Source organism: Caloenas nicobarica, chromosome 26 (genome assembly GCF_036013445.1).
Source record: "Caloenas nicobarica isolate bCalNic1 chromosome 26, bCalNic1.hap1, whole genome shotgun sequence".
In the NCBI taxonomy this organism is placed as follows: Eukaryota; Metazoa; Chordata; class Aves; order Columbiformes; family Columbidae; genus Caloenas; species Caloenas nicobarica.
Genome location: NC_088270.1, coordinates 2,131,740 through 2,143,646, shown reverse-complemented (window position 1 = coordinate 2,143,646; position 11,907 = coordinate 2,131,740). Strand labels below are relative to the sequence as shown.

Here is an 11,907-nt window from a genome sequence, read left to right as displayed (position 1 = left end):
GCAGGGCCCCAAGGCACAGCCACACTTTGTAGTGCACAGCACCCCTGCACAGCTGTTGAACAGAGCGGCTGTGGAAAAGCCATTAGTTGTGGTGTCCAGAGCAGCCCGGTTGGCCAGGGGCCGGCCCGGGGGCAGAGGGGCTCTAAGGGCTGCACAAGGCTGCTATTATCGAGGAGCAAACACCCAGCCCAAGCACAACGAGTCTCCTCCTCCAGCCCAAAGACAGGGTCCTATGCAGGTGTGGGGGACCACAACAAACCTCTCAAGGTGCTGCGAGTTGCCCACAGCCAGCAATGCAGGACACCTGGGTCCAGTGCCCCTGCCCCATTGCAGCCTGGTTCTGCACCTGTTTCCCGCTGGGTTAATCAGAGCCACAGGGTTGTGTTGGAGGACAAAACACTGGGCTTTTCTTCTCCCACAAAGCCCTCTTCTGCCTCCCATACTCACACTCCGTATTCACACAGGACTCCCAAAGCTCACTGACCCACGTTCACCTCACATGAGGACAGACCCAGAGCAGCCTCAGCATCTCCCAAAAGCAACAAGAGTGTTCTCCTCCAGCTCCTGGCCCAGGGGCTCTGAACCTTTGCATATCCTCTTTTCTCGTCTGCTTGCTTTTCCTGCAGCGTGAGCTGCGCTTTGGGCCCTGGGCAGCATGGACTGCATCTCTCCAGCCACCCTGAGTCACTCTGAGGCCAAGCTGCAGGTTCTCCTGTGCCACAGCATCCTTCACTGCGTATCCCCAAGCACCTCTCATACTGCCAGCCCCAGCAACCCTGTGCTGGGCCCCAGCCTCACTCCCCGACCGGTGCCATGCAGCGGCCCTTCCCATGCCCTCCTCCTGCCTCCATTGCCTGCCTGGCCAGCACCCCCCCCAACACTTTCCCAGCCAAATAGTCTTGATGATTCATCGGAAATGATTACATTTTTTCCCCATGAGATTAGTTGCTTAAAATGGCATTGCTGGGCAGTGATAAGGCTCCTAGCCTTCGCTTTGCTGTGCAGAAGGGAGGCCTCCTCCCAGGTGGTGTGTTCGCTGAGAGGAACAAGTGTAAGGGAGCTGTGCCATCAGGAGCAGGCTGCTCGCGGACTGCTCTCTGGCCCCACTGCTGCAGGGATGCTCTCACAGCCACAGTGGCAAAAGCTCCCTGCCTGCATTGGGAACAGCCATCCCTTGGAGCTGATGCCCCAGCCTTGGGGACCACCTGACAACGTGCTCACACTTTCCTCTCCCTCCAAAGGGCAGGATGCAGCACCAGAGGAGCCTCAGGCTCTGCTCCCCTTGGAGGAGGGAAAGGGATGTTCCATTTTGTACAAAATACTGCAATTTAAGCCCCACAAATGCCACCCTGTGAGGGAGGAGAGCCCAAGGGTTCCTGCTTTCCCGCGGGAAAGTATCCACCAAGTCAAACAAACAAGTGGGAGAACTCAGATGACACAGTGCTCGTGCATTTTGTTATGGTGCTAATTTTTATTCTGTGTTTAAAATAAAGCAAAGTGTTGCTAATAAAACCACTGCAGAAAATTCCCAGCAGTTGGAAAGGGCAAAGCTGCTCCCTGGAGAAAAGAGGCTGGCCAACCGCTGCGGCAGGGAGCATGCCACCCTGAAATAGCCTTTTCTGTTACTGCAACAGCCATGCCTCCAGTTGTTCGGGCTTCTGCTCTTCAGCCTGTTTAACTTTGAAGAAAACTTACTTTCCCTACCAAAGTAATGGTTCTGGGGAAGATGGGCAGGATTTGAAAGCAAAGGCCCACTGCCCTCAGAGCTGGCATGAAATAGTCCCGTCACGCTGTGTGTGGCACCCATAAAGCTTGGGGTCTCTGCCTGGGGAGCACAGCAGGCTGACCACCTTCATCTTTCTTCTCCGACGCTTTATCTCACGCCTTCTTATTTATTTGCTTGCTTAATGGATTTGGCTTCAGCCCCCATTCACAGCTATGCAAACAAACAGCGTGGATTAGGCTCCCGTGTGTCACAGTCCCACACACACAACCAGGGTGGGAAGGTCAGGGCACACGGGTCCAGCTCCAGCCAAGGCACAGAGCTGCTCTCACCCTCTAGCAGCTGAGGGAATACAGGCATCTGGACCGTCACGGCCCTCAGCGCTCTCCTCCTCCATCCGTCCATCCACCTCTCGGGTCAGAGGCTGTGCCTGGCCAGGCAGCTCTGCCCCGGGGAGTGCTGGGGCTTGCTGGCCCCGGCAGAGCTGCCCCGACAGCCACTGCTCTCTACTGAAAACATGGGGACCACGGGGCAAAGCCCAGGGTAGGGCTGATTGCCCGTGCGTTACCCGAGCATCACCGGTTGCAGGCACAATCTGCAAGCATGTAATTGCATTTGCCTTTCTCCTTTGGCTCCTGCTGAGCCTGGCCAGAGGGGAATGACGGCCAGCGTGCAGAAGTAAGCACGGGGCCTGGGGCTGAGCACAGCCTGCGTCACAGCACACCCCTCAGCTCCTTCCACCTTTCCCTGTCCTCCCAGTGAGACCCCTGGGGCTTGACTGGGTCCTGCCGGTGCTGCCGGAGGGAGTTGGCCGCAGTGAGGGCTGCGCTGTCAGGCAGCACTCTGCTTCCCTGCCGTGCATGCCCCCAACGTGCCGCTCGGCATGCCCCAGATGGGGATGGGCGCCCCATACCCTCCCCAGCCCCTGCAGCCCCTGGCCATGCCGATGGGGCCCGGAGCAGCCCAAGTAGCTCCGGGTGGCTCTGTGGGGTGCCCAGGTACTCGTGTGCCGGCTGCCTCCCAGCAAGCCCCTGCCAGTGCCAGTGAGCGATGAGCTGTCGGCTCCCGCTGGCTTCCTGCGCGGCTCCGGGGTGGATGAAAGGCAGGCGTGCAGGGTGGAAGGCGGCTGCCACATCCGCCCAGGCCTGCACCTCTTCACACAACGCCGTCAGGGCTGAGAGGGGCCCCGTTCCCCAGGGAGGGGACGGGATGTGGGCCAGCACCGTGTTTTCCCACACTGCCCAAGAACAGCCTGCTGCTTCCCGGCTGCTGGGGCACAGCAGTGCTGAGGCTCACTGCCTCGGGGCAGAAACCCCTGAGGCACCTTCCTGCTGGCTCCTGGTGCTGCATTTTGGGGTGCTCTAGGGCTCACACAATGCATCGTGCCCCACGGTAAGTACAGCGACCTGCCTGTGCTATCTGACCTCTGGCTCCCCGTTTCCTGGGCAGGAGACCACAAGGGATGTGATATCAGATGTACCATGAGAGCAAAAAGCTACCTTGGGGTGCCTCCACCCTGTCTGTATCCACCTCTGGGAGCTCTCTTCGATGCCCCTGTTCTACAGCTCAGGAAAACACCTTCTTCCACCCCCTCTTCCTCGGCTGTGCTCCCAGTGGCTTCTTTGTGTCTCCCCTCTCCTTCCTCTCCTCTTCTGCAGGGCCTTTATGTTGGGATTATTAACCATGGCTACGGAGCCTTTGTTTAGCAGGGGCCTGGAGTGGGAGCCGGGCAAGGGGCTGGGCAGGCAGAGGAAGGAAGGACGTGAGCAGAAGCGGGGAAGGAAGGTGACATCTGGATTTCTGCACCGGAGGAGCACAATCTCCCGGGGCAGCTGCACGGAGCTGGCTGGGGGCTCAGCAGATGCAGAGCAGTGGCAAGTCCCCGAAGAGGACCCAAGCTGGTGAGGGTCACGCACCCCCATGCCACCCAAAGCGCAGCCCCCAGCATCCACCCCAGTGATGGTGCCGTTGTCGGAGGATGGACCCAGGAGCTCCAGGGCTCCGGCTCCCCAGTGAGGGCTGGCTTGTGGCAAGTCGGCAACATGGTGGGCTTGGCCATGCTGCGCAGGGAGCAGCGCAAAGGTGTCGAGGAAGGCTGTGGAGCCATGCAGCCCTCCTCTCGCACCCTGCTCCAGGGGTCTGACCCTCACTGTCTGCAGGATGGATGGACAAGGACAGCTGGGGGAGCAAGCACTCCTGGGGAAACCTTAGCTAGCCTACAGCCACCGCCAAGGCTCAGGGGGAAGGAACCCTCTGCTCAGGGCTGGCCTGTCACTTGACATCCCAGGGGTACAGGCTTCCCACGTCCTGGAGCAGGTGCAGCCTTGGGACAGCATGCAAACACCCATGTCCTGCCCTTTTGCTTGCTTGTGCTGGGTTGGTCACGTATGTGCCCCCGGCTCCTCTCCCAGCCCCAGTGCATTGCTGCCCTGGTGTGGGGAGCAAGCTTTGGGGCTGGGTGGGATGGGGGCTGACGGGGCAGCAGGGGGAAGCTGGGAGCCCAAGGATGGCTATTTATAAACTGGCCTTTTCCTTTGGAAGACTTCTGAGCTCATGTCCCCCCAGCACCGGCCGGAAAAAGGTCCCATTGTCTCAGCGCCAGATGGGCTGGGGCCGGGCACTCACCCGCACAATGGGGTGGATTATACACCCGGCCAGCGGGGGTCTGGCAGTGGGACACCCCGGGAGGAGCAGCTGCCGTCAGCGCCCACGCGGCAACCCCACGACAAGGGCTGCTGGGCAGAGAGCGAGGCAGGCAGGGGTCCTGGCCACGCTTATTCATCACCCCTGCTAATGCCACAGCTCTCGTGCTGCGGCTCCCTGGAGGAATGGGGAGGAGGAATGTCCCTGCCCTGTGCTCTAACTCACCTAGCTTTCCTGGCTTGCTGCAGTTTTGCTGCCAAGGAAGGGAGGACAAGCCAGCACAGGGGCTTGGCATCACCCCCGTGCTTGCCTGCAGCCCCAGGCAGTGAAGTCTTCCTCACAGCTTTGTCTGCAGGGCTTGGGGCTCCACCAGGACAGCTCATTAGGAGCAACTGCAAGAAAGCGTAATGAGAGATTAGCCCCAAGATCCCTTTAGAGGGGTTTGGGGAAGGATCCCCACTGCTGCGAGGGCACAGTGCCCATGACACATCCCCTTGCCACTGGCCCTGCACCTTGCTCGGCACCACAGCTTCGAGGACACGCCAGAGCACCAGGGCCCAGGGGAACTGTGGGGCTGGCCGGACTGAGCAGGGATTTCTCCTTGCAGGACTTTCCCATGAAAGAGGAATTGCTTTTCCCAGAGCCGTCTGGCTAAGCTCCAAAGGAGAGAGATATCCCAGCTCCCTTCGTGGGGAACCACACAGCCCTCCAGAAACACAACAGGCAGCCCTCGTGCTCCCACTCTTCCACTAATCTGCAGGGCAAACAAAAGCAGGGAAGGTGCTCACTGCTAGGGACACTGGGAGAGATGGGCACCTTCCAGATCCCAAGACTTCCTATGGGCTGTCCCCAACAGCCTCGACCATGTAGCACGCAGGGCGGATGCCGGCTGTTATTCCCTACCAGCGGGGATGCGTACAGTGAGGAACACCATCACCTTCAGCTTCAACGCTAGGCTAAGGCCAGAGGAAGAGCAACCCACGCCATCCTGGAGCTGAGCCCGAGTGGGGATGGGGACTTTCCTGGAGCGGATGCACCGGAACAAGCTATTGTTCCAGCCTGCCCTGCAAGCACGGGGCTGCAGGCATCCACCGCCATGCTGAGGCATCTGCCCGGCCCTCGGAGAGGGCATCTTGAGGGGACCTGAGGTAAGGCTGCTGGCAGTGCCTAGGAGGGCCACGCTGGCTGGCTTCTCCCAGGCACTGGGGCTGCTGCATGGCCGGGGGTCCACAGGCACCCTGGGGATGGTCCCAGCTGTCCGGCCAGCTGCCAGCATGCTGGGAGCGCTGGTGTGATGCTGGCAGGACCCACACCCCAAAAACACCTTTCCTGCCTCAGGGCAGCAGCAAGGCAGGACATGCCCCTGCAGCAACGGTCTAGGGATGCAGGGGAAGATGCTGGGGCTGGGGAAGCTGCACATCCCCCTGGAGAGGCAGAGAGCCATGGTGGTCCCTGCTCTGCAGCTGCAGGCTGTGCTGCCAGCCTTTTGTTCGCCTCATTTTTCCCATTCCTCTGCCACCCACAGCCTGTTCCCAGCCAGTCTGCTGGGACCTTCACAGGGTGTGATACGAGGCAGCCCCAGCACTGCTAGCCTGGCCCCAGGCTCCACAGAGCCTGGACCCCAGAGCACAGGATTCTGATCCCACCCAGCAAGCATGTTGGGCTCCAGAGAGCTCCTCAAGCACCATGATGCTCAGCCCTGGGAGTGCTCCCTTCCTCTCCCTGCTTGCAGCTAAGGGCTGCAAGGATGCAGCAGCTACAAGGGCAGAGGCAGTCCTACTGCTGACTGCCCTGTTTCCCCGAAATGCAGGGCAGCTACCCAGCTGCGGTGAGCTCAGCAGCAGGAAGGCAGCTCAAAGGCGTGATGCAGCAGCAGCCTGTGCTGGGCTTGGTGCCAGCACAGCCGGTGCACTGCCCAGCCCCTGGCCAGCAGTGGGTCTGCAGGCAGAGCTGCCTGTGGGTCAGGCAGGGGTGCACACGCATCCCAGGCTCCTGCACCCTCATGATGTGCTGTGGTGGGCCCAGTCAGCAGCAGTGCAGCCCAGTTTACAGCAGAGACCCGTCTGCTCCATGCCAAATGGGAACCGAGAGGCTGATGAGTGGAGGGGGCACGCAAGCGGGGCCCGCCCTGTCCTGCTGCCAGCAGCTGCCACAGGCACAGCTGGGAATATGGTGGCATCATGCCCAGACCTCCAGCAAGTGTGAGGACAGCTGGGGGGACCCTCCTTGCAAGGAGGGGTCCTGGCCATGGCCCAGATGCTGAGCGCCCTGGCAGGGACCTCTGATCCCCACACAGGGCCCCAGGGAGGCATTTTCCATCCCTGCACCACAGCCTCACAGCCCCTCCACCAGGAGCCCCATTCCACTTTGCTCCAGCCAGGTCAGTGGTCCAGCCTGAACCTGAACCCTTGGGTGCTCCCAGCCGCCTGCACCCTTTCTCGTCCTGTGCCGGGGTGCCTGAGCCCTGTGCCTCTCTTGAGCCAGTCTGAATGCTGTGGAGCCGGACACCCTACAGCATGGGAGAGTAGGCACGGGCTCTCCTTTGCCCACCGGGGCACGGAGCAACAACAGAGGAGCCCTGCTATGGAGCTGCGACTTCTAAACCCTGCCGTTGTTCCCTGCCGCTCTCCGGCCCCACAGTGGGGAGCCCGTGGGGGCATGGTGCCCCAGGCATGGCAGAGGCCTGGGCAGATGCTAGGAGAAGGGACGGGGAGGCGGGTGCACAGGCGGAGGCAGTGAATGAGTGGAATACACCCGGCCTTGGCTCAGCTCTTTTTTTTCCTTCTCCTGTTTGCTAAGGCAATGAGAAATCCAAACATTACCATAAATGCTGAAAGCATCCTGGCCATCACGTGAGCACAGGCGCACACACTGCCAGGGGGATCCAGGCACCCGCTGTGAGGGAGTCCACAGCCCGAAACCGGCCAGGCAGGGAAGGGATGGGGCTGGCAGAGAGCCAGCCGGCAGCACAGACCCCGGGTGGGCATGGACAGACCAGACAGGGACAGACAGACGCACATGGATCTGCTCTCCTAGCAGCGCAGCCTGTGCTCTGGCTCAAGGAGAGCTAGATGGCACCAAGCAGCATCAGCCCATGCCTACCGTGGCTCCTGCCCCAGCTCAAAGTGTTGCAGAGGAAACATGCAGGGGATGGGGCAGGTGGCTGCAGGAGGGAGACTCCTCCCTTCCTGCCCGGCAGTGCAGCACTTCCCTCCTTGTCCCTGTGCTGGCCGGTGCCTTCTGGGGCTGCAGATGTCTTTCCCATGGATCATCCGCTTCACTCGCTCTCCCCTTTCTTAAAAAGCCCTGGGTTCCAGGGCTGGATTTCCCTGAGCTTGTCATCAGCATCAGGGCGGCAGGGCTGGAACACCTCCTGGGGCAGCGCAGAGTGAAGGCCAGAGATGCTGGCAGCCCCACAGCCTGCCCAGGAAGCTGGAAGGGAGGACAGGAACTGCTCTGGGACCATAACCTTGAGCCAGGCCAGGGCCGTGGGTTTATTTTAGGACCTCCTGCAGGAAATTGCTTGGTGGGGTGAGAGCAGCGCTGCCCTGGCCTGACCCTGTCCCAAAGACTCCCCAGGTACACCGCTAGCAAGTGCAAACTCTCCCCATGCCAGGGCTGAGGCTGTCACAAGCTCATCACACATGTGGCTCCAGGATCCCCGCGGGTTGGGGGTGTTCCCCGTGCCACTTGGGACCACGGGTGAGATGGCTGCTCATCATGCCCCGGCCGCCCCGGGAACCCCGTACGCGCCGCATCTTCGCCGCTCTCGCCCCAGGTCCGGACTGCCCCGAGCTCGGCGGCTCCGCCACTTAAACGAGCGCCCCTGGCCCTTTAAATGCGCGCCTGTGGGCGGGGCCCGCCTCGGCGGCGACAGCCACTCAGAGGCTCGCCGCCCGACAGCGGCCACGCCCCCAGCGGCCACGCCTCCGCCGCGTCCTCCGAACCGCCCAATGGGCGGCAGGGAGAGGCACCGCCCTCGCCGCCGATTAGCCCGGCGTTGCGCGGCAGCCGGGCGACGATGGCGGCGCCCAGCATCGTGGGGCCCCAAGCGGTCCGCGGCTGACGGCGCCGTACGGGCCTCGGCAGGGCTCCTGGCCGCCGCCCGCCGCCGGGCGCCCCGGCCGCCATGGACCTGCTGTTCGTGCTGTTCCGCGGCCTGCGGATGGTCCTGGACCTGCTGCTCCTGGTGCTGGACGTCAACTTCTTCCTGGTGTCCTCGCTGGTCTCGGCGCTGCTCTGGCTGCTCGCCGCGGCCTGCAGCCTCCCCGCGGCCGCCGCCGCCGGGGCTCTGGCCTGCTGGGACGGGCTGGTCCTCTCGCTGGCCTCCCTGGCCCGGGCGGCCTGTGGCCTGGCGCTGGGAGCCGTGCAGGGCCTGGCCGGCCTGCTGCGGGGCTGCTGCTGCGGCCTGGAGGGGCTGAAGGTGGCCGGGCACCTCCTCTCGCACCTGGCGCTGCGGGGCAGGGAGCTGCTGCACCGAGGGCTCTGCGGCCTGCTGGGCTGCGGGCAGGCCCTGGCCAGGCAGCTCTGTGAGGGCCTGGCCATCAGCACCAGCCTGCTGGCCTACCTGGTCAACAGCCTGGTCAACGTCTGCCTCATCGGCACGCAGAACCTCTTCACCCTGCTCGTGGCCCTGTGGGACTCGGTCGCCAGCCCCTTCCTCAGAGTCACAGACCTGCTGGCTGCTTTCCTCGCGCACATCTCCAGTGGTGCCATCGCTGTGTCCATCCTGCTCTGGTCGCCCTGCCAGCTGGCCTTTGAGCTCCTGGTCTCTGTCGCAGAGCTCTTCATCAACATCTTCTTTGTGAATATTTACGGCCTGGGCTTGCTCCTCCTCATTATTGCCATCAGCACCTTTGTATTCAACCCTGGGCTGCTCTGGACGCTGGCAGGCTACGTGCTGGGCTATTTCAACACGCTGCCCTCCTACCACCGCCTGCAGCGGGATGTATGGCGGCTCTATCAGGTGGCGGTCCTGACGCTGGGTATGGCCATGACCTCCCAGACCTGGCGCAGGTTGGTGGACTGGAGTCTGCAGGTGACCAACTGGAGCCGCGGGGGCAGAACAATGAACCGGGAAAGCAACCAGCGAGGGGCAGCTATGCCTGTCCTGAGACCTGCAGCTCCTGGCAGGTTGCCGCTGGCAGGGTTCGGCCAGCTGCCAGCTGAGCATGAGGACCAGCTGGATGCGGAGCAGGTACCACAAGCGCGTCCTGCTCTGAGTCGAAGTGCCACAGCAGGACAGCGTCTCCAGGCGCCCAGGGAGGAACCAAGCACTTCCTGGAGGAAAGCTCTGAGGAGACAGCAGCTGAACGCAGCAGCTGTGGATGGTGAGGGCACTCCAGATAATGACCCCTGGATGCTCCTGAAAGAACAAGAGGAACGTAAGAAATGTGTCATCTGTCAAGACCAAACCAAGACAGTCCTGCTTCTGCCCTGCAGGCACCTGTGCCTGTGTCAGGAGTGTACAGAAGTCCTCCTGCAGCAGGCCATCTACCAGCGCAACTGCCCACTATGCCGCCAGATGATCCTCCAGACACTCAATGTGTACTTGTGAGCCCAAGGGGCGGGTGGCTTGGATCATTATTCCAGGAGGTCAAGGGCCCTGTCTGCCTCTTGCCAGGAAGCAGAACTTCCCAGGGCTGCCTTGAGAAGCTTCCAAAGAACTAAGGATGGTGCTGAAAGGGCAAAAGGCTGTTGGAGGTGTCTGCTAGCCACATTTGCTACGTAACTAGATTGTAGCTCTTGCTAGCAAGCACAATAACTGATGTCTGCAGCAGGCAGAAAGATTTACCTTTTTTTTGTTGACAACTTTTGCTGTTTCGAGGCCTGTTGCCTCAAGCCCGCAGTCGTCTGAGATCCAAAGCAGAGTGCAGAAAGATGCTCTGGTACCTCCTAGCCAAAGCTGATGGAAAGGTTAAAGGCTGTGTCCTCCTGGGAATCACAGGGGCTTGTGCAAGGCAAGAGATGCTTTTTCCCAAGGTCTGACCAGAAAACTACCTGGCAGACTGCACTCAGGCCTCTTGTTTCCTCCTCCTGCCATCTAAGTAGAGAAGCTGCCTGAGAAGGGAGAAGTGTGCCCCTTTTGCAAAGGTGTAGGAGAGTAATGAGCACACTCAGGCTTTTTAGGCTTTGCTAGCAGAGGGCTCAGCCTGGCTCTCAGCTGGAGGAGAGCAGGGTTTCTGGGGTACTTCAGTATCCCAGCCACCGTGGCTTTGGTTTTTCAGCTTCCTATTCCCTTTGTCAGGACAATGAGGAGCCGTGATGAACACGGGCTCCCTGCAGACCAGCTGACTGCAGAGCTCAGTGTTGCTGCCGCTTCCACGCATCACCTATGCAAGACTAACAAGTACACATCAGGTTACTCGCATGGGGAGGCTGGAGGGAGTTACTCTTTCTGCTCTGGTGCTGTTTGGGGAACCTGAGGGGTGGCTGGCTGGCCGGTGCTCACAGCCCTGGCAGCAGCAGCATGCATCTGAGCCAATGCTGGAGAATCCTCTTTAGATAACACATGTTTTCTTCAGGTTCAGAGTGCCATGGAACTGGGTGGCTCACAGCAGTGCTTGCTTGCTGCCTCCCAGGCTGGGCTGTCTTTGGGAGGAAAAGGCACTCCCCAAAGTTCCTGGGAGCCCACTGAGACATTCCAGCTCCAGACACAAGTTCTGCATCGCCATGCTGTGGATCTGCAGTTGTGTGCATGGAGCAGTAGCAGGACCATGGCTATCTTTGTTTAGGGCAGGGTTACGTTGCTGTTCTGTCTTACTGTCTGTCAGAAATGTAGCTAGTTTTATTTAAAAGTGTCCCCAGAAGTCTAATGATGGCATCTGATCCTGGCTGGGGAGGCCTGAGGTGGCTCATCCCAGCTTGGTCAATCAGCACCATTCCAAAAACATTGCTGGGCTGCAAGAGGGCCTTGCACTGAAAAGCTTTTCCTTTTCCAGCTGCTTGCCTGAGGTCAGCCACGTGCCACAGCCAATTTTGGCTGGAGCCAGACTGGAAAGAGTCTTGACTGCTGAACTGCAAGCCAAGAGCCTGAGGGCGGCTGGCAAGGTCTTCCTTCTCTGTTCTCCTTGATTAGTGATATAAGCCAAAACAGAGGCAGCAGAGAGGCCAGGCCATGCTGGGAGACGCCTCTGTGCTGTAAACCTGAGCTGTGGCAAGATACTTTCTTGTTGCAGAGTGGCTTTGCTCTGGGAGGCACTGCAGGGTCTGGTTTACCCCCCTTGTTTGCTGGGGCTGGGGGGAGCCCTTGGGCCAAGCTGGGCTCCTGAGCATGAAAGGGTGTTACAAGGGCCTGGCCCCAGGGCTGTGAGGTGCTTTGGTCAGAACCAGCTCATGAATCTTGGGGTACATTATTTCCTACATGAATAACAGGGGGGGGAAGGACACCTCCCCAGGACTGCAGGTTTTTTTCTTCAAACACTTTGTATATTATAGCAGTCACGCTTATTGTTTTAGGGCCTGTTTGTTTGCTGCCTGTTTATTAAAAAAAAAAAAAAAAAGCTTTGCCTTAAGTTTAACTCCTTGCACTATGGATTAGA

General features: G+C 60.3%; 1 protein-coding gene across 1 annotated transcript; it reads left to right on the top strand.

Annotated features, from left to right (window-relative positions):
- Positions 1-7,041: 7,041 nt before the first annotated feature.
- On the top strand, positions 7,042-11,887 carry RNF26 (ring finger protein 26). Its single transcript, XM_065652197.1, has one exon. The coding sequence runs from the start codon at positions 8,496-8,498 to the stop codon at positions 9,921-9,923; it is 1,428 nt and encodes a 475-aa protein (XP_065508269.1). The 5' UTR covers positions 7,042-8,495; the 3' UTR covers positions 9,924-11,887.
- The last annotated feature ends 20 nt before the right edge of the window (positions 11,888-11,907 follow it).